Below are 24,656 nucleotides of genomic sequence, written 5' to 3' on the forward strand. Positions count from 1 at the left end.
GGTGTGTGTGGTGTGGGGCAGCGCTCAGTAGGACCATTTTAGAGGCCCACAGTGGTAGAGTAATTAATTTGTCCAAGGTGACACATCAAGTCAATGAACGCTGAGATGAGACTGTGACTCTAGTGACTCAGGAGGCCAGGGAGGAAAAGGAAAGAGCACTCCAGGAGATAGTTAGGAAATCCACCAGTGTGAGAGAAGAGGAAGGAGCCAGACAAAGAGGCTTTTCTCAAACAATGGAGGAGACAAGAGGGGAGGGAATCTCCTTCCTGGCTGTCACTGGTGAAGGTTAGGCTATAACTAAGACAGAGGATCACGTGATGACAGAGCTCTGGCTCAGTTGCTCCCTAGTCTGCAGGCCAGTCACCTCTCTGTAGACCTGCAGAGTCTTCAGTTTAACCTGTGTGCGTGCGTGTGTGCAAGTATGTGTGTGCGTGCACGTGAGTGTGTGTGCATGTGTGTGCGTGCATGTGTGAGTGTGTGAGTGTGTGTGTGTGTTTGTGTAACTCAGTTGCTACACACCACTGGGTCCCCCTGCCTCCTTGTAGAGGTCCACAATGGGAAAGGAATCCATCTGCCTGCTGCCTCTTGCCTTTGCGCTCTCCTGTCATGGTCTGCACCCATGTCTTGCAGGGACACAACAACGGGAAAGCTGAAGTACCAGACAGACAAAGTCTACAAGATGTTGCTGTGTGCCAGGCACTGGAGAGGTGCTGGAGTTGCAAAGGCAAGTCTGTCACTGTCAATTAAGGAATGGAACAGGGCCCCCAAACACAGAACCACAGAGGCAGGACAGACCAATTGCCAAGAGACCAGAACAAAGGCATGATGTGTGCTCTGGCAGAGAGGAGGAAGACACAGCTGGTTGCTGGGGGTAGTAGGAAAGGCAGCTGAAAAAGGCAGAGTGTGTGAACAGTGTGAGGCAGGAGCGGAGGAGGAGTAAGAGACAAACACAGGGAAGGGCAGAGATTTCAGGCTCAGGGAATGTGGTGTGCCTCTTTTTTCTTGCTCAAACTCAGGGATAATATAACATCTTCCATCTTAGGTTTCTGTTAATACAATTAAAACATTTCAGCCAGGCGGTGGTGGCACACGCCTTTTAATCCCAGCACTTGGGAGGGAGAGGCAGGTGGATTTCTGAGTTTGAGGCTAGCCTGGTCTACAGAGTGAGTTCCAGGACAGCCAGGGCTATACAGAGAAACCCTATCTCGAAAAAACAAACAAAAAAAATTTTTAAAACATTTCAGACTACGCCCAGAATGTGCACAAGGCTTAGTATATGCTAGTTCTTTTTTATTTTTATGTTTTGAGACAAAGTCTTGCTATATATGTAGCTCAGGCTGGTCTGGAACTTGTAGGAATCCTCCTGCCTCAGCCTCCCAAGTGATGATATTATTACATGAAGCATATGTTAGCTATTAATTGTCAGATGAGAGAGGTAGATTAGGGGCCAGTGAGAGAGATGCTTCCATGGTTGATAGGGCTGTTGGGTTGCAAGGTTTGGAGTCAGCAAGACAGTGAACACGGAGTGAGGTTATAGGGACTTTAGTCCCGGTTCCTGGAGCTTGTAACTTTGAGTACATTCTATAACCACTACTGGGTGTCTGCTTGCTCTTGATGGCCTCTTCCAAATTCTACATTGTAAAGTGATGTGAAGGAGTTGCACTGGTGGTCATGAGCATGGAAAGAAAGGAAAGATTATGCCTGCATGGTGACTGGAGAGAGACGGGAACACCACATAAAATTCCAGAGCTTGAACCCAAATGAGGAGGTTGAAAGGGTGGGTCTGGAGCGAAGAAAGGCTATTTAGGTTTGAGCATGCTAGAGTGGTGGAGGGGGGGAGAGGGAGGGAGGGAAAGAGAGACATTCTAGTAGAAATAACTGTCTAGAAAACGGTTAAAATGCAGACCTGTATCATGGGACAATTTAAAGTGTGCTGATTGGAAAACATGAGGAATGTCACCAACTCCTCTCTGTGACTCAGTGATCTACCTCTGCTCCGGAGAGCTAGACACCTAGAACATGACCCCGATGGCTAGAAGAAATACCGATGCAAGTCAAGGTGGTGAAAGGAAATGCCAGAAGTGATACAAAGAGCAGTTTGGTCTCCAGGGCCCTGGGGCTAGCACACAGGCAGACGTGAAGGAAATATTCACAAGAGGTTGGCCAGTTGAAGGTAGGAGCTTGGTGCTGGGTCTTTGCATCAGATGTAGGCCCTAGCCCTGGTGGAGACTAACCCACTTCCCAGAGTTTTTTAGTTTTCTTCTCTTCTCACATCTTGTACTGCCCAGTTGCCATATATTCCCCATCCTGCTCTCTGGAGTTAAGAAATTCTGTTGTATAGTTTATATGTGTCAAGTAAAAGAACGCTGGCTTTGAAGAGTAGTTGCAGTAGGTTGCATTTCGCCTAGCTTTCCAGTTAGGAGCCAAGACCTAGGAACTGACAGGAGTATTTGTGAAAACTCCAATTTACCATTCACTGTCAACGACAGTTCTCGATGGTCTCTGGAAGAACGAGCAGAGTGAGGGTGACCAGTGTCGGATAGGATGCAGTAGTGGTTAACAATGGTGGCAATGACATTGCTGTGGTGGCATTGCCAGGCAGCCACAGATTTCCAAAGTGATTAGCAAGAACTGTTCACAAAAAGATGCTAAGACCCTGTAGTAAGATATTGTCTATTTTACAACATCTGTAAAGTGGGGATTTCCGATGACCTAGTGTCTGTGGGAAATCTTGACCATACTAGGCAATTAATTCATTCAGCCATCAGTGATGAGCTCAGGTTCCCAGAGCCAGGATAGCAGGGAGCTCCTGAAATAACAAGTATTTTATATCTATGGCCTTCAGTTAAAGGACTAAATATTGGGAGGAAAAGGGGGAATCATATGAATTGGGCCTTGTATCATGCCAAAACAGATGGGAATTCAAGCTTGTGAAAAATCTTAAGCCAAACTCCTTGGCTGCCCAAATGCAAGCACTTTGTTTGTTTTGCCTTCTAGGCCATTCTCTGGTATAATACTTTAGGAGTCGACTACCCTGGGACTCAGGGACCAGTCTCCCTCCTGAGTTTGAAGCCAGCCTATTTAAATGGCAACACTTATAAAACCATCATATTAACTAGAGATTAAGTTTCCCAAGTGTCTTCCCACCACCTTCCTTGAATCCTGGCAGGACAAGTGTTTGTCCATATACTTTTCCATCCAGGATTTCTATCAAGTGCTGTCATTTCTTAGCTGAGTCTAGTTCGGTCCTGAGACCAGTTTTTATTTCAGTACTCTCAGGCACTAGGCCAAATGACCCACAGAAGGCTGATAAAGACTCATTGACCTAGGCACAGGAAGGGAAAGGGAGGCAAAGGTCATTTCTGGGTAGTTCTAAAATAAATCTTTTCCTGTTTGTCCCCGACCTTTGGACAACCTCTTGAGTTGACCTACTGTGTGCGTGGGAGGGGGAGGGGGGTCAAAAGAACTCTTTAGCCAGCTGCAGGGACTTAGTTAGATTACCTTCTGGGCCTATTTCCTTCTTTACCAATAAGTAAATAATTTCAGTTGTGGCTGTCTAGGATGCTATGCACCTAGCTCGGCTAGTTTGAAAGCTGAAGTATCTTCCCTGGTCTTCTCTTGTCATGGACAGAGGTTCAGCTTCTTTTAAAACCATAGACTAATTCTGATTCAATTGCATACCTAAGTGGTTGGACTTGGATCGGCTCCCATTTTCCAGGAGACACAAAGCACAATAATGTGTAATCCTAAAATCTAGACATCACTCTCTCAGGGCAGAGCCGGGGACATGCCAACTCATAGAGGAATGCCTGGGGAAAGCACGTCTGGGGTTTTAACCATGTTATGTGGAGGGCACGTAGGCCTGGGATTTCTAAATATGAAACTTCTGGGAAACAGTAGGTGGGAGCTAGGATGCAAAGTGGGAGGAGACAGACAGCTGTAAACTAACTACTGAAAGCAAGTATTGAGTTTAAAAGCAAACTGGACACAAACCACTAATGGTCTGAGACCAGAGAAACCAACATTGGAATAGTGTAAGCCAGCTCACTGTGCACACAGGAGGCAATCTTGTCCCCTGTCCCAGCTGTTCCAGCCCTATAGCAGCTCCTGTAGAGTTTTCTTTGGCTCAGAGAAGCAGAGGCCTCCCCTGAGCCCAGGCCCCCCTCTACCGCAGGGCAACTGGCTTCCATTACCCCTGACAGCTCCAGAGCGACAGTCCAGCCCCTGGCCCTGTCTGGCTCAACATCGTTCCCTTTTATGGTGAAGCTAAGGAGAAAGCAAGAAGGGAGAAACCCACTTCTAGTTGTAGAGACTCAGGGTGCTGCTCCCCTCACCAGTGACCCTCGATATGATATCTGGATGCCTATTGCACTTCTTCACCACAAACCCACGACCCCTCTTGGCTTGTCCCAGCCCTTCCTTTCCTACCCCCTCCTTCACATCCGGGGGGTGATTTCCCACTTGGCCGAGGTCCCAAGTTTGGTTTTTGATTATGAGAGAGTCCACCCTAATTCCGACGCCCACCTCCAGGAGTGGGGTGGAGACTGGGAGCCGGCCTGAGACTGGCACTGATCAAGTAAGTTGTCATGGTCCGCCCTTTTGGTAGGATGTGGTTTCAGAAAGACTAGCACCCTGAGGGTACCAGCATCCTCAATCCTGTCCCCATTCTACATCACGTTCCACTCCATCCCCACGCCAGCGAGCCTGGGAGGGGACCGGGAGGGCAGGATCCAAAGGAAGCACCTGGCTGGGTCGGGCAGGGAAGCGAAGGGTGGGCAGCATGAAGAAAAGTAGGTCGGAGGGCAGCCTCCCGCCTGCTGCACCCTTGCCCAAAACTACTCCTGGGCTCCCGGGAGGCTGTCGCCACAGCTTCGCAAGCTAACCGCAGATCCTGCTGCGCCAGCTGCGGCCAGCTGCGACCGGGAGAGTCGGGGGGAGAGTCGGGATCCCGGCCAGCTGCGACCGGGGGGCGGGATCCCGGCCGGTGTCCCGCCTCTGCCCATGCCCTACTCCGCCCTCGCGGTGGGACGGCCCTTCTAGGCTCCGCCCAAGACCCGATCTTTGTGCGCGCGCCGCCGGAGCAGACGAGACGGCAGGGTAGAGAAGCCGGAAGTGCCCGCGTTGTTCCTCAGCTAGCACTACGAAGTTCCTGCTCTGGTCGCCTACCTCGAGTTTGTGCGGCAGTAGTGTCGAAGTCGGGTGGTCAGGTGAGAGGCTCGCAGGCGCCGTTTCACGGGCGAGCCCGGCGGATGCTGGATCGTAGTGGCAAGATCTGGCCTGGTGAGAGAGCAAGGAGTGCGCGAACACAGGCTGAGTCCTTCCCCTTGTCCATAGGATGATCACGGACGTGCAGCTCGCCATCTTCGCCAACATGCTGGGCGTGTCGCTTTTCTTGCTTGTGGTCCTCTATCACTACGTGGCAGTAAACAACCCCAAGAAGCAGGAATGAAAGTGGCGCTTTCTCCGCCCCAGGTAACGGTCGGGGCAGTAGCGCTCAGACTCTAGTCTGAGTGAGGCCGATCCAAGGCCTGCAGACTTAGGGACTTCAAGTAAGAAAGTGTCGAGCCAAGCTTGTCAGTCCAGAACTGAGCCCCTCCGTTCGTATTGTGTACAGTGCCTTGAAATATTCTGCTTCGGTTCCCTTGAACGGCTTACTATTTGAATGAGGATGGATTTTCAGAGCCTTCCTCATTCCCCATTTTGAGGTTTCCAGTAGATAGAGGCCCAAGTTATAGGGTATGGTGACACGGAGGCGCTGAGACCAGTACAGACAAAGGCAGTAACTGCCAAGTATGGGGGAATCAAGCCCTTAACAGCCCCACTTTCCCACGGAACCTGAGGCGTTATTTAGGAAGATTTTGGGGAAGGGCGTGGTAGTGAAAGATGTAAACTTATTTCCATGTTCTGAAGCCAAGGACTTTGTTTTATGAGTTAATTACAAATAGAAAGAATAGAGAAAAAAGGGGGCAGAGTCTAGAAACCAAGTGTGCTTATGTAATATAAAGGGAATGGTTAGATGGGGCTGGCTCCTTAAGGACCTCCCCCAGCCCCACAAGGAAGCTGCAGCATTTTCCTTACTTCGGATCTTTCCCCTTTTTTCTAGGGTTCCAGGACATAGTCTGAGGCAAGATGGAGGGTGTGAGGGGCCTTCACACTTCACTTCATCTCTCCTACCCATCACAGCATACAAAGCAACTCCACCTGGATTTTTCCAAACAACTTTTATTTCCTCAAAGTCTTCCTTAACCCTATGGAGCAAGAAGCTGCCACTGAATAGGGCCCAATAGGGGCTGCTTTCTTTTCTACTCCCTCCCCCCAATACAAAAATATAGATATATATATATTTTTTGTGGTCCCAAAATCTTGTGCTGTGGAGGGAGGGAAGGGGTTGGCAGGTCCCTGTTTTGTTCTGTCTCAAGGTGATGTTCTGCAAGGCCTCGGACAGTGTGGCCGACATTCCAAGGAGCTATGGTTGTCACATGGTACCAGCAGCTGGAAGACGGGACTAAGGTATCATTTCACTGTGTTCCCTCACTTAGGGCTCTATCCTGGACACGGAGGTAAAGGCATTATCAGACCCTGGGAGAGATAGTGAGTGGTGGAGATTTAGGGACACAACAAACCTCACATTGGTTCAAGAGCCCCCTGCTGTAACAAATCCGGGATGGGGAGTCAGATAGAGTACAGGAGATAGGAGAAAAGGCGGGGGCAGAGCGGGGCCGTGGGGGGCCGGCCTGAGGCAGCCTGCAACAGAGAAGAGACAGGAAGTCAGGGTTGTGGAAACAGCCCCCTTTTTCTGGTCTGTTAGCCAGGGGCTTGGAGGTGAAAAGGGAAATGTGAAGCTGGGTAGGGAGAGGCAGATTTATTAGTGCCTGTTACTAGAATCATCTGGCTAGTGCCTTGAGAGACTAATTTAGAAGTTATCCTTTGAAGTGAAGACTGAGGCCATGGTACAATAAAAATCAGGGACTAGAGTCTTAGTGAAAGTGCATTTAGTCTTTGGGATCAATGAAAAAGGAGAAGATTATCCTGAATGCTGAAATGGGGGTGAAGGAATAGTAGAAATGAGGGTTGGAATGAAGGACTGGACTCCGGTGCTCACCCTGGTGTAGCAGAGTGGGGTCCCGGCTCCAGCTCACTGATCTCTCTGGTCTGGGGGCTGGGGGATGTGGGGCTTGAGCCTCTCATCCCTCTGCGAGTCGGCGGTGAGCTCCGGCCCAACCTGGGCCTAGCCTGTGTGGACAGGGGTACACTAAGAAGTTGGCTTCTTCCACGAGGCTTTTCTGCTTTTAGAGTGTCCGTGCTTAAGAATCTAGTACAGAAGTCAGCAGAGGTGCTAGGACCCTGAATTCCTGGGCACTGCTCCTAACTGAGATGATGAGACAGGGTGGCAGCTATAGAGCTTCAGACTCAATTTAGGACAGCATACCAGTCTTACTTATCTAAGGGTGGCAAAAGGACCCAGCATTTCACTTCCATGGGTATCCATGGCTAAGAGGTGGCTGGGTAGAGAAGCACTATGAAGAAAGATGGTAGGGGACTGGCAGATACCCTCCGCTTTCTCAGCCTCCGCCCCTGCCAGAGCAGCTTAAGCTCTACCCGTCCAGCCAGCTTCTGCCTCTGTCTAGCTACAGTCAGACTAGGAAGGGAGGTGTGTCTGAGTTCGAGGTGACGATAGAGTTGTTACTAGGAGCAGTAACCAGATGTGTTACCTGGGGAATCCGGGACCCCTCCTGGCGGAAACTCTCCTCTGGCAGGTCTGGTCAGAAAGAGAGGAGAAGCTAAGGACGGGTAGGAAAGCCAAAGCTATCAGGCTGTGGTTGGGGTGCATCTGGCAGGGACAATGGAGTCTGAAGCAAGCAAGAAACCTGGCTGATTAGGACTGGGAAGGTTAACACACAGATACCACAGCAACTCTTGACAGGCTGGTTATAAAAGGCTGTAAAGCAGGAATGAGCATTCATTCCCCCTCCCACCCTGCCCCCCAGTGTTCAGACTAGTGTCTTGCTGGGTTCTGCTAATGCTAAGGACATGGAAAGACCCCAAAAATTTTACCTGCAAACGAGTTCTAATGCAGGGGATCCGAGCACCAGCCCCTAGGAGACTTTTCCCAATCACCATGACAGCCTCTGGCTTGTCCCCTGAAGACGAGAATGGGCAGCTGCTCCCTAGAGAACAGAGGGAACTGATCATCAAGGCAGGGCTAGAGAGAAGGTAACTTCATTTACATTGATTTCTTGGCCTTGTTTCGTTCCCTTTATGGTGCTGGGTATTAAACCTAGGATTTCTTGCTAAGCCAGTACTCAGTGCTCAATCTCTGAGCTATGCCAGCAGCCCTTACCCTCGGCATCACTGAAAAATTGGCAGTACAATCATTTATTGTTGGTGATTCTGTGTGTGAAACTGCAACCTTTGGTGAAAATCAAACCTTCAGGCTTAGCTCAATTTGTAAACCTTAGAGCTTACACCAATCATGTTTAGGCATTGAGGAGTAAAGTCCAGCTGGGCATAGTGGCATGCCTTTAATCCCAGCATTCCAGAGACAGAAACAGGGAGATCTCTTTGAGTTCAAGGCCAACTGGTCTACATAATGAGTTCTAAGACATCCAGGGCTACACAGACCTTGTCTCCAAAGGAGAAAGAAAACAAAAAACCCCAAGTCCATTCTGTACAACTGATTAAAAACGGATAGATTGGTACAGTATATGTGGATTCAATTACAGGAAACAATCCTGCCAGGCGTGGTGGTGGATGCCTCTAATTTCAGCACTCAAGAGCCAGAGGCTGGTGGGTTTGTGACCAGCCTGATCTACAAAGAGAAACCCTGTTTCAGAAACAAGAAAGAAAAAGAAAAACAATCCCATTTAGTTCCTTATATTGCTGGATCTCTAACGTATGTGTTTGTAGTAATGACAGGTGAAAAGCCTGTGATTTTACCCACCATTCCTAGCTCTTGGAATTGGGGAACTTGGGTAAGTGCACTTTGCAGGTAGAAAAAGTCCTCAGGTCTTGAACTGTGAAAATGAGGACTAGACAGTCCAGAGCAGTGCCTGCACAGAGTGAGCACTCAGTGTGTTAGCTCTTACTTTATTTTACAAGTTCATTTCACTGACCCCCAGCCTCCTATGCCAAAGCCCATGTCAGGAGCATGAGGGACCAGCAGAGTAGCACCTGGTCTGAAGTGGCCTGTATATATATGGCAGGTCAAAAAGAAGTCCAGGCTAAGTAGCAGTATGGCTGAAGAAGTTTCTTCTTGAAGCTTAGGTAGTAGCCTGTCTAAGCCCTGGGTGGTAGGTAAGGGAAGAAGCTGGGCAACTGAGGATTCAGGGGCAGTGGGTACCGACCTGATAAGCTGAGTGAATTGGGCAGGAGGCAGGAGCCCATGTTTCGTGAGGAGGTTGGGCCAGAACTAGCCAGAGTTGGGGATGGGGCCAGGCTGCTTGTGGTAGGGCGATGGTTCAGTGGCTGCTGCCGCCGCCTTCTGTCTGGGCATCGGGGCTCTGAGTGGAAAGGACATAAGCAGGGAAAAGATCAAAAAAATGAGACAGTATAAGACAGGCTTTGCTGCCCTGCTTCCCTCGGCCAGGCATGGTCAGGAGCCTGTTCTCAAGCTCTCAATAAATTAGCTACCCACCCTGTGAAACATCTAATATTCCAGTTATCCCCACCCCGTGAGACATCTAATATTCCAGTCATCTGTATCTCATCCTACCAGTTAGTTAAAAAAAAGTAACTGAGCTTGGCTTCTAAAACGTGGCTTGCAGAGCTTTTTTCTTACCTTTAACTGTCCCTCTTCTCACTGATGTTCCTCCCACTTAAGGACCAGTGTCTCCAGCCATCTGGCCTTGGTCTTCTCTCTTAAATCTCTAAGGCCCTTTTCTCCCAGAATGTCTTTTGCCAGACATTTCTTCCTGTTAAGTCCCTGATTGCCAAACCAAGTCTGTTTGCTCCCCCAGTCTGTCCCTTGTCCCTGTATGCTAGAAAGCTTACTTCATTTTCCTGTTCCTCCCTTGCATTTGTTTAGTCAGATCCTAATGGTTCCTCCTTTGCAGTGGACTCTAGATACAGCTCTGTTCACTCTCACTGTCCTTTTTCCCTCAGCTTGACTTAAAAAAATTATTCATCCCTTACATAGGTGCCACCAAGTTATTATCCTAAAGTAGAAGCCTGGTTTTAAAAAAATCACTGTGGCTTAGGTAAGGGAGAAACAATTTGTAGACAGATTCTTACTATGTCACCCAGACTTTCCTCTTTATATATAACTTAGGCTAGACCTGAACTCTTGGTCTTCCTGCCAAGCATCCCTCCCAAAGGCTTGGACTGTATGCATGCATTACTACATGTGGCTAAATTCTGAAGGTCTTTTTTTTTTCTTTTAGATTTATTTATTTTATATGAGTACACCACAGACACACCAGAAGAGGGCATCAGATCTTATTACAGATGGTTGTGAGACACCATGTGGTTGCTGGGAATTGAACTCAGGACCTCTGAAAGAGCAGTCAGTAGTCTTAACTGCTGAGCCATCTCTCCAGCCCAAATTCTGGGGGTTAAAGATAGTGTACTCAAACCCTTTCAACGTAGGCCATCCAGAGTCCTGTCTGTTGTGTCTCCAGGCCTGTCATTAAGATGCTGACTTGATCACTCATACCTCAGCCACTGTTGCTATGAGCTCTGTGGGTCCTTTCAAATGTCAGTTTCTCTTTTTAGAGAATTCTTTGATTATCTTCCATGTTCTGTCTCAAATGTCAGCTCCCTGTAAATGTTGCCTTGGCCAATCTCAGGCAGAATTAGTTCTCAGCACCCTTTTTTTTTTTTTTTTTCTTCACATGGCCAGAAGTTGTTTATAAACACCTCTTAAAGTTTAAGGGCATACTTAACTTTTAGGGGTAGTACTCTGATGTATCCTTTGGCTGGACCTTTACAAGTTCTAAAGGATGGGATTCCAGAGAGACAGATGGTGACTGGATGGGATAGGGGAATTGCAGGTTCAGCAGCCAGATACTTTTAGATCATAGAACCAGATAAAATGGTGATGTCAATAGTCTAGATGTCCTCTGATACAAGCTATGTTTGTTAGGCATGAAAAGCCTAGCTTTGGAAGCTAGTAACAGCAACTTCATCTTGCCTGTAGTGGATTTTAGCAGGCAGTGCCAGGCATGTGCATGACAGGACAAGCCTGTAATCCCAGCATGCAGAAGTGGTAGCAAGGGGATCACAAGTTCTAGGCCAGCTTAATGCTTAATGAGTCTCTGTTTCAAAGAGTAATTCTGAAGTCTCTAAGTTGAAGTTATCTATAATGAATCTCAAAATGAATGATGCTCTTAGGATGGAAGCCTTTCTGGCTAAGTGACATTGCACTGGATACCAAGTGCAGTCTAAGGTGGAGAGCAAAGAGCACAAAACCAGAGCTTAGTGGGCAATGGGAGTTAGCTGAAACACTGATACGACATCAGAAGTCAGAGAGACTTGTGGCCACACCAACTGAAACATGAGCCACCATCAGTGACTCAGTGGTCCTCAAGTATACAGACCTGGTAATTCTGATTAAAATGTAGATAGAGAAGCATGTCTCTTGGGACTGAATGTATACCTATAATCCCAGAGGTGGGCAAATCTCTTGAGTTTAAAACCAACCTGATCTACAATAAGTTATAGATTAACCAGGGTTATATAGTGCGACTTTGCCACAAAAATAAAAGCATGTTCCTCAGTACAGAAGACAGAAATAATAGGGTTTGCAGATGATCAGAGTCTATACACAGGCAAGCTGAAATCATGCAAATGGGCTGAACCTTCTTCACCTTACCCTGAGGAAGGAGGTAATAACCAAGTGACTGGGGCTATGCTACTGCACGCCTGTAATCCCAGCACCTCGAAGCTAGAAGCAGGAAGAAGGAATTCAAGGCCGGTTGTCTACCATGAGTTTTGAGTCCAACTTGGGCTATATGAGATATTCTCTCTCTGTCTCTCTGTCTCTGTCTCTCTCTCACACACAGTGATTAAAGCTTTTGATGAAGCAAACCAGACAAAAGATAAAGAGACAAAAAAGTCAGTACAGAGTGGAAACTAGATCCTGAGAAAGACAACAAACCTCAAGCTCGGGAATCTTGTCCCTCATCAGATTGCTCTGAGAAACATAAGGTATAAAACATAGTATATTTCAATCAATTTCTTAAAGACTGCCTTAAAACCTGCCTGGGCCTTCCTCTTAATTGTCAATGAAGACACACAGTTGGCTCACTTTTGTGTTTTGACTTTGCCTCCTATTAAATACAGGCCTTACTCCATTCCTGTAGAGAGGATAAAAGGGACCAGGACCACGACAGTGTGATGCTGAGTGCAGAGCTTCCAAAGGCAGTAAGATGGTACTCACTGTAGCAAGAGGGACTGGCAGGAGACGAGTGGAGCCGTGCTCTGCTAAGGTGAGCCAGCGCGCCCCACCTGGAATGTGCTGGGATTTGTGTTCTGAGCCTTACTTAGAACCTAAAGCCTCAGAGTTGGCAGTGTTAATCTACTGCTTTATACCTAGACTCTACATTATCTCTCCAAAATGTCTTTGGGACATCTTTCCCTGTAGATCTTATTGAATCCTTTCCTTGAATGGTCACACAGCTGGCTTTTATAACCCAACAAGGATTAGAAAGATTAGATAAGCATTAACTTGACTCCTAACCAAACTTTTTAGTGTTTACTGAACACTGAAGTGCTGGGCACAGTGCTAGGACGTATTGTTGGGGGAATACTGCCCGACACTGTTTGCAGCTGAAAGAATAGAAAGTGGCAGTGGTGGTCAAGACAGCAAGTCCTATGGACTCCCTCCAGAGGAACCTAGTCTACCCAAAGTGGACCATTAATGGAGTCAAGGCATAGGCCAGAGACGTGCTAGTCCAGCTGAAGTGACAGTTACAGTGGGAGGAGAGGGTCCTGAGAGAGGAAGACAAAGGCCCTGCCTTCAGACATAGTGCCTCATCTCTCACATCCGTCTGTGGCTAGGCTGAAGGGTCAAGATGAGGGTCATGCAAATGAGATCTCGAAAAGTTAGAACTGAAGGATGTTGCTGTGTGATCATGGAGTTGTGTGTGCTGGGTGTCTTTCTTGAGTATGTCTAATGTACAGGAGAGGCTGCCTTGTCATGCTGACCCCCCCATCCTTCCTGCCAGCTGTTCACCTCTGCTCTTGCAGTGCCATGCATGCCTCTGACTTTCCTCACTTCTGTATTGTTCTCCAGTGACACAGCAGCTAGCACAGCTACTGCTATCGGTTCCTACAGATCTGGGGAGGTAGGCAGAGCATGCTTTGCAGCTGGGGAGAGTCAGGTAGACTGCTCTAAGGTCAGGGACTAGGAATTAGGACTTAGAACTTTTTTTTTTTTTTTGGTTTTTCAAGACAGTGTTTCTCTGTGTAGCCCTGGCTGTCCAGGAACTCACTCTAGACCAGGCTGGCCTTGAACTCAGAAATCCACCTGCCTCTGCCTCCCAAGTGCTGGGATTAAAGGCGTGCGCCACCACCGCCCAGCAGGACTTAGAACTTTTGGCCTCCTGAGCTAGGAGCTTTTCTGTTTGTCTGAAGTTGGGAGATCCATTGGCCTTTTACATGTGCCATCTCACAGTTGATGGCACAGGTGATGGTGCCTTTCAGACCAGTTCCCTTGTCTGCCTTACACTGCTGGCTGAGCTGGCCAGATCTTTTCTGGGAAAACTTCTTGGAACCTCCAATCTCATGTTTGTTCAAGTCAATAAAACCAATAAAATGTATAGTTAAATATAATATAAACAGTAATTGAGCCGGGCGGTGGTAGCGCACGCCTTTAATCCCAGCACTTAGGAGGCAGAGGTAGGCGGATTTCGGAGTTCAAGGCCAGCCTGGTCTACAGAGTGAGTTCCAGGACAGCCAGGGCTACACAGAGAAACCCTGTCTTGAAAAACAACAAAAAAAAAACAGTAATTGAATTTTTTATGGGGAGTAGGTGGGTAGATAGGTCTCATGTAGTACAAGCTGGCCTCAAACTATCTAGGCAAGGGATGACCTTGTCTTTATCTCCTAAGTGCTGGGATTACATATATGCACCACCACCACACCTGACATCAGAATTTTATAAATAAATTCACAAGTCAAAATAACAAAGTTATCATCACAATCCAAATTTGGATTTCAAATGAAAATTTCTGAGATCTGGAGTCATGTTTTTTCCTAGCTTTGAAAACAAAAGCCAGGATAGATGAGCGAAAATACACACACCATGCTTGACAAACTGAGCTCGATTTTCAAGACCAACATGATAGAAAGAGAAAATGCCCATCAGTTGTTCTCTCCCCTCTACATGGGGGCTGAAGCATGTGCCTTTACACGCAGACAGACAGACAGTCACACAATACATAAATATAAACAAACCATATCGCTTGCTGTGGTAGAGACCAAAGAGCCCAGAGGTGTGGCAACAAATGTTATAAGAACACGGTAGGACAGATCACACTGAACCATAAATTTTCTCAACAGTTGACTGAAGATGCCATGTCCAAATGTTAGTTTGAATTGCAGCCCTATCTAGAATCAGAACCAGTCTTTTTTCCTTGGGGTCTTCAAAGAATTGTGCCAGTAAATTCCCAGGGAATTCTTAGTGCCCCATCCATTTCAAAGCCAGTTTCCTGCCATGTATAAAGTACACGGCAGTCTGGGGGTGGGGGGAGGGAGCATCGGTTCTCTAACAAGCTCAGTCCCAAGCTCGCCCACCTGAGGAAATGTGCCTTCTCACTTGGCACTTCTACACTGTGACTTAGGTCTCCAACCCTCCACTTGCCCTGCCTATGGTTCTGTCAAGGAGACATCTCCATAGATGTCTCCATATGCCTGTTTAAAATGGCTTTTCACTTTTTTTTCCAACTGTGTCTTAATGTCAATGTAACTTTCCCTAGCACACAGCTTTGAGGCCTCTTAGTTCATCTGTCTTTTGCCATTATTGGGCCCTGCTGCTTCTGTTCTAATTCTTAGACTTCTTTCCTTTGCAGACTCTGGTACAGGTCAGCTCATGTGTCGATGACTATAAGCTCATTTCCCTGTCCAGGTGTGCAGTGTAGTTCCTTTTGTTCCCAGTTTTCTTAGAAGCAACCATAGCTGCTACCATATGCCTCATTTAATTTAACATCCTTGTTTTCAAAACACTTCCCACATGTCTTCACCAAATTTGGTGGGTGAAGAGCGTAGCCCTTTGTATGCCAGCTAAGTACAGACGTTTTGTTGTCTGCCCAGGAGCTGTGTTTCTGAGCATGGCTGTCAGTCTCATTTTTGGGATGCTGTTTTGTCAAGCCACATACTATTTGTTCTTCAAAGTTGTTTCTCAACTGAACATTCTTTGTTTAATTACTTATGACCTACCACAGTAGCTCTCCAAACAGCTTGGATGTTTATAATGTGCACATACTTTTTTATGTTGTATTTGCTATCTTGTTTCCTGTGTTGAGTTTCAAGTCAATCAACCAAGAATTACTTAGTACTCAGGCTGCATATTTTCAGTTAATTCTCTGAAGAAGTAACATAGAATATATAGCCTTCACCTCAAGGATTTCATTGCAAAATTCTGTGTCAAGAAGTGGAGTTGGAGGATGTCAATTAAATACTAAAATCTGCCTACAGCTGAGAATCGTAGCTTGCCTATAATCCAGCACTTGGGAAGTTGAAGCAAAAGAATCCTAAGCTCAAAGGCAGTCTAGGCTGTAGAACAAGACTCTGCCACAAAAAAAAAAAAAAAAAAAAAAGAATAAAAAGAAATTATAAATCTGCCTTGAATCCTCCAGGAATGACCTATAGAAAAGGCTCTTTGCGGTCAAGGATGGAGACACAATGCTAATGAAGAAATTACAAGCTATGATCTAGGAAACTCTGACAAAATAAAAAACCCACCACCAACAACAATAAAAAATCTTCACCCAGATTTAACATGGGAGACTAGGTATATTGGAGCCTGAAAGACAGACACGTGGGGATTAACTGTCACTTAAGGAATAACCCACTCATCACCAGCTTCACCCCCTGTGACACAGTCTCATTAGGTAGCCAAGATTGCTTCAGCCTACCAAGCTAGGGTTATAGGTGTGTGCCAGCACACCTAGTTGGATAAGCCATTCCTAAACGAGGTTTTTAAAGTTTTCTCATCAGAAAAATGGGAACATCATCCATCCCACACGACCTGGTTAGATAAGTGAGACTATTTGTGATGTTCTCTTATCTCTATTAAATGCTATCTAAATATGAAGCATTATTATTACTGATTTAATATTTTAAAGCCCAGTGCATATAATTAATTATTTCTAAGTTAGACAGAATCTCAGAGGGGGTTTGGAATATAAATAGAGCCGGGTTTCCTATAGGAATGGGAACATCTAATTAGCTGATCCAGGCTTCCTCTGCAGCTTCTCTAACTGGCAGTCAGATTTATAGACACTGGATCTGTAAACCCAGTGCACATCAGGGCCATTCCAAAAGCCAGGTTGCAAACTGAATAGCAAAAAAATGCTTACAAAAATAGGTACAGCCGGACAACAAAGCCCTTCGCTCCACCTTACGGGCCTCCATGTTTTGACAAGATTCCTATGGCTCAGAACACATCAACAGTACTAATTTGTGGTATATATTTCTAGAGTAATACTACAAAAGTCTCTCGTACCACAGTCTAGATTCCTGCCAGCTTTCTCCAATTTGCCCCCATTCTCCACCCCTTGCAAGTCCACATTTTGGTCATAAACTTCTGACCCAGAATCTCTTATCAAGTAAGACCCGAGGGTACTTACTAGTTGAGCAATTGTGCACTGCTAGGAAGGGTAGGCCGTAGGTTTACACTAGGAGCTGTTTCAGCTCTGCTTTCCTTTGGAAGAACTGGAATCTTGATATTACTATTGTGAAGCCAGGAAGTTCGGCCCACAGAAGCAATGGATAGTGCTCTTCATTCTACAGTGCTACCATTTAAATTCTAAAGACATTTCCTCCTACTGCCAACAAGAAGTGACATTGTCCTTGATGGAAGTTCCATGTCTGTGTTTGGCACTGCTTTAGCTAGTGTTTTGTCCTTGGAAATATCCCTGGCTCCTAACATGTGCTGAAGCTACAATCCCCAGGACTTCTTTCTATGGCTGGCCATACACAGTACTGCTCTGAAGTTATGCCGCGGGAACAACAAGGTCGCAGGAGAGGCTCCAGAGTCTTCTGCTATGGACTAGTTTTATTGATTCGCCCCTTGTATGTCTTCAAGCTCTTTCCCCCCAGCAAATCCCCAAACAACCAAACATCTGCTGCAGGGGCTCCCAGACTGGCTTACCTCTGACAGGGCCCAGCACCCGATGGCTGACCTTTTGGGTGCTAGAGCTCAGGCCTGGCAGCCCCGCAGGCCGACTGCCATGAAAAGGAAAGCTGGGAGAGTTCTTCATCTGTGGAGAATTTTGTTGGCTGCTGCCACTACCACCAGTACTGGTGCCAGTGCTAAAACTTCGAGCCCGGCTCAAGGCATTTTCAGAGCAGGAAGCAGGCAATCCACTACAAAAAAGCAGATGCTAGTTAACCCTAGGTCTGGGGAAAAGTTTCCCCAGGATATGACAATTAAAATTCACTTCTGGGGTAAAAGGGCATAGGAATCCATTCCTGGGAACGAGGGAAGGAAAGTGTGCCATGGATGAGGATCTGACTCGGAGCATACCAGCCAGTCTTGGAAGGGTCATCCTAAGTAGCTTGACTTCACAAAGAATGTCTCCCTTATTTTGTTGGTGCTGGCCCTTGAACCCTCTTCACTTAAGTCATTTACAACCTTTGGACCCTGAGACCTGCTACACCCTTGCGACAAAGACAGTGGGTTGTGGGTTCTGATCTAGGAGTCCCTGTGGCCTGACTTCAGCTCCCTAGCTGTGGCTCTAAGACAGGAAGAGGATCCCACTCTCAGAAGCTGAGGTAATCGTACCAGTTTCCGTGTACCCAGGACATTCCCCATGCAGCCTTTCCCAAGCTCACTGCTAACTGGCCATCTTCCCTGCGTTCTCCTTTCCTCTCCTTACTTGTTACTTTTGGGAGGGGTCCGAGAGCCTCGCTTCTTGCTTGCACCCACATTGACAGCACTGGTCAGACCTCTGCTGTTGCGCACATGCTTCAGCATCCAGGCTCGCAGGTTCGTGAGGCTGCTGTGCTCTGACAGCACAATTCGGGGCCATGGATTACATTCCGCCATATCCAGAGCTGCGATGGCCATAGCTCGTCCCACCTGTGTGGAGTTCAGTTTGGTTCACTATCTTATCCTCTAACCCAGCTGCTGTTTGGGGGTCTGGTACATAGCACAAGAGGAGAGAAGAGGCTAGACCTAACAGTGGATACTCTGAATTTTGTGCCCAGGTTCTTTATCTCAAGTAGATTTACAACTCGCTGTTTGCAACAGGGGCTGGTATGCACGGAACCATGAATTTCCCAGAAGAAAGAGTTTGTGCTGTTTACAACCTACAGTTCTATTCCTCTTATGTGCCTAGAGAAAGACACATCAAGACTACAATAATGGGGTGCTTTTGAACCTAGGAGTGACTAAACCCATGAAGGAGAACAGCTCAGACCACGTAGTTACTTAGATGTGTCAGGGTAAAGTCTGTGATTGGGGTCAGAAATTATGCCTGTGTTCACCTATTATGACAGCTAACCCTGTAGAGGATCTCAGCATTGGGTACCAACTCTTCCCAGATTGGGGGTTTCCCCTTTCCCACTTACTCTTATGGATTCATACCTGCTCAAATAGTTCCACAGTGTATCTGGAGGGAAAAGCCGGAGGGGGAGGGGGGCTAGCACGCCCGTTGTCATGGCAGGCGGCAGGGATGCTGTTGACTGAGCGTCCAGTGTTGTAGTTGCATTCAAGTGTGTAGCTAAAACAGAGATCTTATCAGTATCTTGCCTGAACAGGTGCTACAACAGAACACTGAAGGACACTGACATGGTCTAAGATGGTAATCACTTTGAAACAAGTAAAGACTAAGAGAAAATGCTAAATAATTCCCAAGTAACAACTGACCATGTGCCCAGGAAGTCCTCCAAAAATAAGACTCCCAGATCAATGCCAACCTTGCTAACTGAGGCTTTCTTTTGAGAAGACTTGGGTGGTTCCAGCCCCTCAAACACCCTGAAATAAGTTTTTTTTTTTTTCCTTTAAACAATTATCTTCTCAACTATGCCAGTTTCCTTCAAACCTGTGGATTATCCCTGAGGCTTTGTAGATTGCGACACGGCCGCTTCCCTCTTTGGACTGGCCATCTCTACGGTCTCGGGCATACATGTTCTTCTCTGAGAAATTGCATCCCTGGAAGTCAAAGTGGGCTGAATTCAAGGAGATGAGCTTTGGATACAGCATGTTTTCCACCTGTGAGGGGGAAGAAAAAGTAACTCAGAACATGACAGGGAAGAAGGGACCAGGGCAAGGAAAATAAGGCAGACAGTCACGTGACTCTGCTGAATACACCATCACAACCATCAGCAGTAAGCAAGGTTTCGTCAAGCCTCACTATTGGACACTATTTCTTTTAAGCTCTTAGATTTCCCCTTCCAAATTTTCCTTCTTCTCTGGTTCTCAAAGCTCTACGGAGACTGGAGTGCTGGGCCTTGCTCTTCACCCAGACACCGTGATACAATGGCTAAGAGACAGATACATGGCCTAGTGCTGTCTCTCCATCCTTTGAAGCTTGGGCAGAGGTGGTGTGCATAGGCCTTCCTGCTCCTCTAGAAGGCTCCCCTCCCCTTGTTTGTAACTACCCCTTATCTCCTAACCTACAGTATTTACTGCCACACAGTGTTTAGAGTCCTACCTGGGTGCTCTCATCGCTAAAGCTGTTTCCATACATGAAGCAGCCCCTTTTAGAAGCATGTCCATGCAAATCTACATAGTAAGCAACACCACTCTCTTTTGGGGGGATGGTGTCAGGGGCTGGTTCCTCAAGTTCAGGAACTGGTTGTGGCATAATCCACACTGGGTCAGTCTTCTCTTCTGCTGGCTCTGTCTCAGTCCAAGTCTCAGGGTTTTCCCCCTCAGGTGACTGCCCAAGGTGAGCTTCATTGTGGAGATTATTGGCTTTCTCGAGGTCAGAAAGAGGAGCTTCAGGAGGAAGATGAAGAGTGGGCTGCTGGTTTGAGGAATTTTTGGAGTTGAGACGTGAGTGCACATGATGGTAAAGCAACACAGCTTTGGCGCCATAGATGGCTGGGTGCAGGACGGCATCAGGCTTCAAGTACTGACGGTTCAGATTCACTCCACGGGAGTCCGTGCTGTAGGAAGACAGGACTCAACAGGCTCCAGATGTCTGGGCCACCAAAGGAGACACTAGGTGACAAGGACACTGGAAGACTTGTAAAGTGAAAGGCTTAAATTATGCTGGGAAAAACGGACAGAAGCCTTCCTTCATGTGCTGTCAGGCCACCACAGAATCCAAGGACAGTCCCTTGACCCAACTAGTCTTCACCTACTTTTGCTCCCACCCAGGATGTGTTTACACGAATTACATCCTCTCTCAGATCACTGGAAGATTAGAGGGGTTTGCCCTGGTTAGAGTACAAAAGGACTGTAAATACAAACCAGCCAGAAGGCTGGCTGACTTTCACAGCCAAGAGAGACATGAGACTGGGGAAAAGGCAGAAAGGCTGTTTTGGCTACTTACCGGTAGTGGCCCCGGACCACACCATCAGGGTTTAACATGGGAATCAACTTAAAAACAAAGAGTCGACGAAGAGTTTGTGCCCGGGGATCATCAGGTCGAAGGATGAAGTCCAGAAAGCCATTGAAGACAAAGCTAGACGGAGTCTCTCCAGGGTGTACCCTACTGCTTAAGAAGAATATCTGAGGTGGAGAAGAAAGCGGATAGGTCAGTGGTGCTAGTGGTGCTATAGTTCACCAGAGAGACAGGATTGTAATCCTCTGCCCCAGGCTACAGGCTAAGCTGGGTCCAGAATGTGTAGAGGTAACAGCTTTAAGTTAGCCACAGTGGCTGGAGATAGGATAAGGTTAGAGTACTGTCTTACTTGTGTGTATGTCAATGTGTCTGTATGTGGGTGCCTGTGGAGGCCACGAGAAGTCATTTTATCTCCTGGAGCAGGAGTTATAGGCAACTGCCTGGGGTGGGTGCTGGGAACCACACCAGGATCCTTTGTAACAGAGTATTAAAACTGAGCCGTCTCTTCCACCGAGAGCACTGCTTTTATGTTCTTCCCACTTACCCTTTTGCCTGTGAAACGGAATGGACGGGGAGTGCTGAGATCAGGAAATAGCTGCTCTAGACGGGGCTCCCGATCATCTCGAAGCCCGTGGCAGGAAGTGACTGTTAGTAGATCTACCCGAAGTCCATCCAGAGAATAGCAGAGAAGCTCTCGGTGGTAATAAATGCTATCCAGAGGACTACAGGGATAAAATCAATAGTCAGAAGTCCCTAAAGTCCTAGCAAGAGGCACGCAGCATTGCCAGCTCAGAATTTATGTTATCTGGTCCCTCGCCATAACTTTTGGGGCCTCATAGTCCCTTGAACTGGTGAGGCTAAGGATACTCGTGGGCTTGCACTAGAAGCAAAATATGGGACTGAAGTTTTTAGCCTATGTGTGTGTGTTCTTACATGAGCACACGTGCATGTGCACATGTCATAACACATGTGGAGGTCAGAGACCAGCTTGTAGAACTTGGTTCTCTCTTCCTGTCATGTTGGTTCTGGGGACAGGTTCCTATCGTCGGGTTTGGCAGCAAGCCCCCTTCTTTATGCACTGAGCCATCTTGCTGTCACTCCTCCACCCCTATTATTTAAGGGTGAATTTTTTGTTTGCTTTCCTAGTTTGTGGTACATCACGATAGATTAATTTGTGTACACAGAGAGTTGCCCTCAATAGAGGAAGACAAAGACGACATGCAGCGCAGCCACAGTACTGGCTAATTCAGGAGAGCTGAACAGAACGGGAGCAGGAGGCATGCACTGGGCAGGTGGGAGAAGAAGGTGAAGTGGTGAGGTGCTCATTACGGTGGCAAAAGAACGCCTTTGTCAAAACGCTACACTCTACACACGGACAGGACTAGTGAAGTTCTGGCTAAGAGCTCTTTTGACAAATGCTGGAAGCAGCAGAGGTGCCATAGAATCCACAGTACAGCAGGGGGGAGAGTGGGGTTAGCACCTGCTATGGGTAGAGTAATTCTCTGGAAAGCGCTGGTCTAGCTGGCTTAGCAAATCCTGGCAGTCACTGTAGGAGAAGGGGTAGCAGAAGGCGAAGAAGGTGGTGGCTCCCCGGCCCTCTACGAAACGGTGAACAAAGGAGAGCACAAACTGTGTCTCTGTCATCTGGGGAGCAGAGGAGGAAGAGGGGGGGAAACATGTCATCTGTGTCAGCACTGAGCTCCTCCTGTGGGGACACCGGGAACTGACTTCATGCCTCTCTCACCTTTACCAACTCCCTCCCTCTGACACTGTCCACATGAGAGCCAGCTTCTTCAGGCTTGCTGAAGCAGGGGCTCATCCTGGACCCCAGCTAGGTGTGGAAGAAAGAAGATACTAAAATGCAGGGGTTACACCTGCCTGGTCCTCTCTCTCAGGAACGTGTTTCCTCTACCAACACCCAGTCTTTCTTCCTACTGAAGAACTTACCTCAAAAGTGGGCCGGTCTCTAATGCGTTCCCAGCGTGGCCGGGAAGGCAGTGTGCGCACAAAGGGGGCCATGCCCTGAGAATATAGTTTGCTTTGCTTGTTCATGTTCATAATGTTGATCTTGATAAGCTTTCCTGGAGTCCCTCCCCGGACACTGAAGTAGAACCATGACCTGAGAGCCAAAAGAGAGACCAGCTGTTAGATGTGGGAGGGTCAGAGATCGGATGTTGGGGCAAGCTGAGTCAAATCAAGTCCTAACAGTAAAGGGCTATTTAGTAAGGAGGAAAGGGAGGAGGGGCTAGAAGAGATATGGTGCTGGTGTGTGCAGAATCAGAGAACTGACTACACTGTGCATCCAGGCACTTGGGCATTCCTACCCCACCCCAACCCAGGAGTCCTCATACCTGTTCCCGTTCTCATATTCTGTTTCAGCACAGTCTGGCCGGGTCCACACGTTGAACTCGTAGTCAGGGGAAGAAGCAGAACCACTAGTGGGGGCTGTTGCCACCCCTCCTACGCTTTCCCCATCACTAGGCACAGTCTCCACCTTTTCCACATGGGCTAGGTTCCCTGAATCAAAGCGAGAACTGAACAGCAATCCCCCACAGCGCAGCTCCATGGCGGGGCTGGGAAAGCATCCTCTTGCCCCACACAGGCCCTGAGAGCTGGGGGAAAAAAATGAAAGTTGGGATAGGGAGGAGGGTCAGAAAATGAAACAATGTTTTTGGTATCTCTGGATAAATGAGAACTGTTTTTACTACTCTATGAAGCAAACGCTCTATTTCTTAGAAAAGATGGGGAGTAGCCTTTCAGCAAGATCAAGAGAAAGCACAACTTTGTCCCTGGACACCCAAGGAGTATGAGTGACCTAAAAACACCCTATTTTACTACATCGCCACTGTTCCCAAATCGAATATTCAATGGCTTCCTTGGTTGAGTTGGAAAACGCTAGATTCTCAAGCTTCTTAACAACCTAAGGAGCAGAGACTAGAGGTCAGATGGCTGCCACCGGCTCTATGAGAGAGGGGCCATGTTAAAATTTCCTAGATTGGCTTTGTACTGGGCAGAGCAGGAAGAACCAAGTTTCTAAGTATAAATGGTAGCTTCCTTTCTTTACCTCTTTGTCTTCACAAGCACTGGCTAGAATTACACTGTGGTTTCTCTGAGACCTTGAAGAGCGTTGTTACCACCCCCTTCCTCTACTACGCCTATTATGAAAACGTAGCCTATGCCCGGCCAAAGCCACTTGCTCACCTGCCCTGAACCTCAGTTCCAATTAGGGTCTGTTTCCATCCTCCCGCCCTGTAGACACGAGCCCGTGCAAAAGCTACCCTCGAAGGTGTGGGTAACGGGCGTCCTAAGCACCCCTAGGAAGGCTGGGCCAGTAGAGTCCCGCTTGGAAGCAGCAGGCAGCTCCTCGATTCGCGGGGACCCTCGCTCTGCCTGGCTTGTCCAGGGCAGGGTGGGGTTTGGAGGCGTGGGAGGGGTCGAGACAGATACACTGGAGGACGGGAAGGCTGGTCCTAGGGGTCAGAGGTGAGGCCACAGGAGCGGAGGTAGTCAACCAGAGTCGGGGGCGGCCGGCCGCGGCAGGCCGGGGGGCGGGGTGGCATTCGACGGGGGCTCCGGCGGAGCGGGCTGAGAAGGGGGCGGGGCCTGGCGGCGGGGCCGCAGTCCACGCAGAGCCCCTCACCTCTCTCCGGGCCGCTGCTCCCGCTCCCTCTCCCGCTAGTGAGGCGGCACCTCGGGCCCCGGCACCCGGGCCCTCCACCCGGGACCCACACAAAACCAGAGAGCCGCGGTGCCGGGACCCCACTCTACCAGGAAACAAGAAGTCTCCTGCCTATTGGCCGCAGCTGCAGCTGGCTACCCGCCCAGTAAAGCGCACTGCCATTGGTCGCCACGCAGGGTTCCGTGCACGTTGGCAGGTACCTGTGAGGGGGCCGTTTGGGGGCTTCCGCGGGCCACCGCCGTGTGCAGCTCAGGAGGTGTCTTCTCTGTAGGCGGTTAACGGCCCGCCTCCCCGAGGCGGGA

The 24,656-nt window shown here is 48.1% G+C and overlaps 2 protein-coding genes across 8 annotated transcripts; one reads left to right on the forward strand and one right to left on the reverse strand.

The window, feature by feature from the left end:
- Nucleotides 1–5,077: 5,077 nt before the first annotated feature.
- Ost4 (oligosaccharyltransferase complex subunit 4, non-catalytic) lies at nucleotides 5,078–6,344 on the forward strand. The gene is made up of 3 exons (XM_028782924.1): nucleotides 5,078–5,207; nucleotides 5,335–5,472; nucleotides 6,104–6,344. Exon 2 carries the CDS (start codon nucleotides 5,336–5,338, stop codon nucleotides 5,447–5,449), a length of 114 nt encoding a protein of 37 aa, XP_028638757.1. The 5' UTR covers nucleotides 5,078–5,207; nucleotide 5,335; the 3' UTR covers nucleotides 5,450–5,472; nucleotides 6,104–6,344.
- Agbl5 (ATP/GTP binding protein like 5) lies at nucleotides 6,182–24,486 on the reverse strand. 7 transcript variants are annotated; one of them, XM_028782922.1, is made up of 16 exons: nucleotides 23,877–23,973; nucleotides 23,027–23,287; nucleotides 22,623–22,794; nucleotides 22,156–22,319; nucleotides 21,220–21,397; nucleotides 20,664–20,842; nucleotides 19,818–20,274; nucleotides 19,206–19,375; nucleotides 18,749–18,884; nucleotides 18,039–18,241; nucleotides 17,312–17,526; nucleotides 9,345–9,500; nucleotides 8,056–8,168; nucleotides 7,713–7,759; nucleotides 7,103–7,233; nucleotides 6,182–6,579 (listed from the first exon to the last, which is right to left on the reverse strand). In XM_028782922.1, the coding sequence occupies exons 2-15, from the start codon at nucleotides 23,239–23,241 to the stop codon at nucleotides 7,185–7,187; spliced, it is 2,454 nt and encodes an 817-aa protein (XP_028638755.1). In that variant the 5' UTR covers nucleotides 23,242–23,287; nucleotides 23,877–23,973; the 3' UTR covers nucleotides 6,182–6,579; nucleotides 7,103–7,184. The 7 variants fall into 7 exon arrangements, with proteins under 7 accessions (XP_028638755.1, XP_028638750.1, XP_028638752.1 ...); XM_028782920.1 differs by lacking the exon at nucleotides 23,877–23,973 and adding an exon at nucleotides 24,316–24,486 and having other exon boundaries at nucleotides 6,203–6,744; XM_028782923.1 differs by lacking the exons at nucleotides 6,182–6,579; nucleotides 23,877–23,973 and adding exons at nucleotides 6,643–6,744; nucleotides 22,420–22,506 and having other exon boundaries at nucleotides 23,027–23,764.
- Between the last annotated feature and the right edge of the window lie 170 nt (nucleotides 24,487–24,656).

This window comes from Grammomys surdaster, unplaced genomic scaffold (assembly GCF_004785775.1).
Source record: "Grammomys surdaster isolate TR1022 unplaced genomic scaffold, NIH_TR_1.0 946, whole genome shotgun sequence".
NCBI lineage: Eukaryota > Metazoa > Chordata > Mammalia > Rodentia > Muridae > Grammomys > Grammomys surdaster.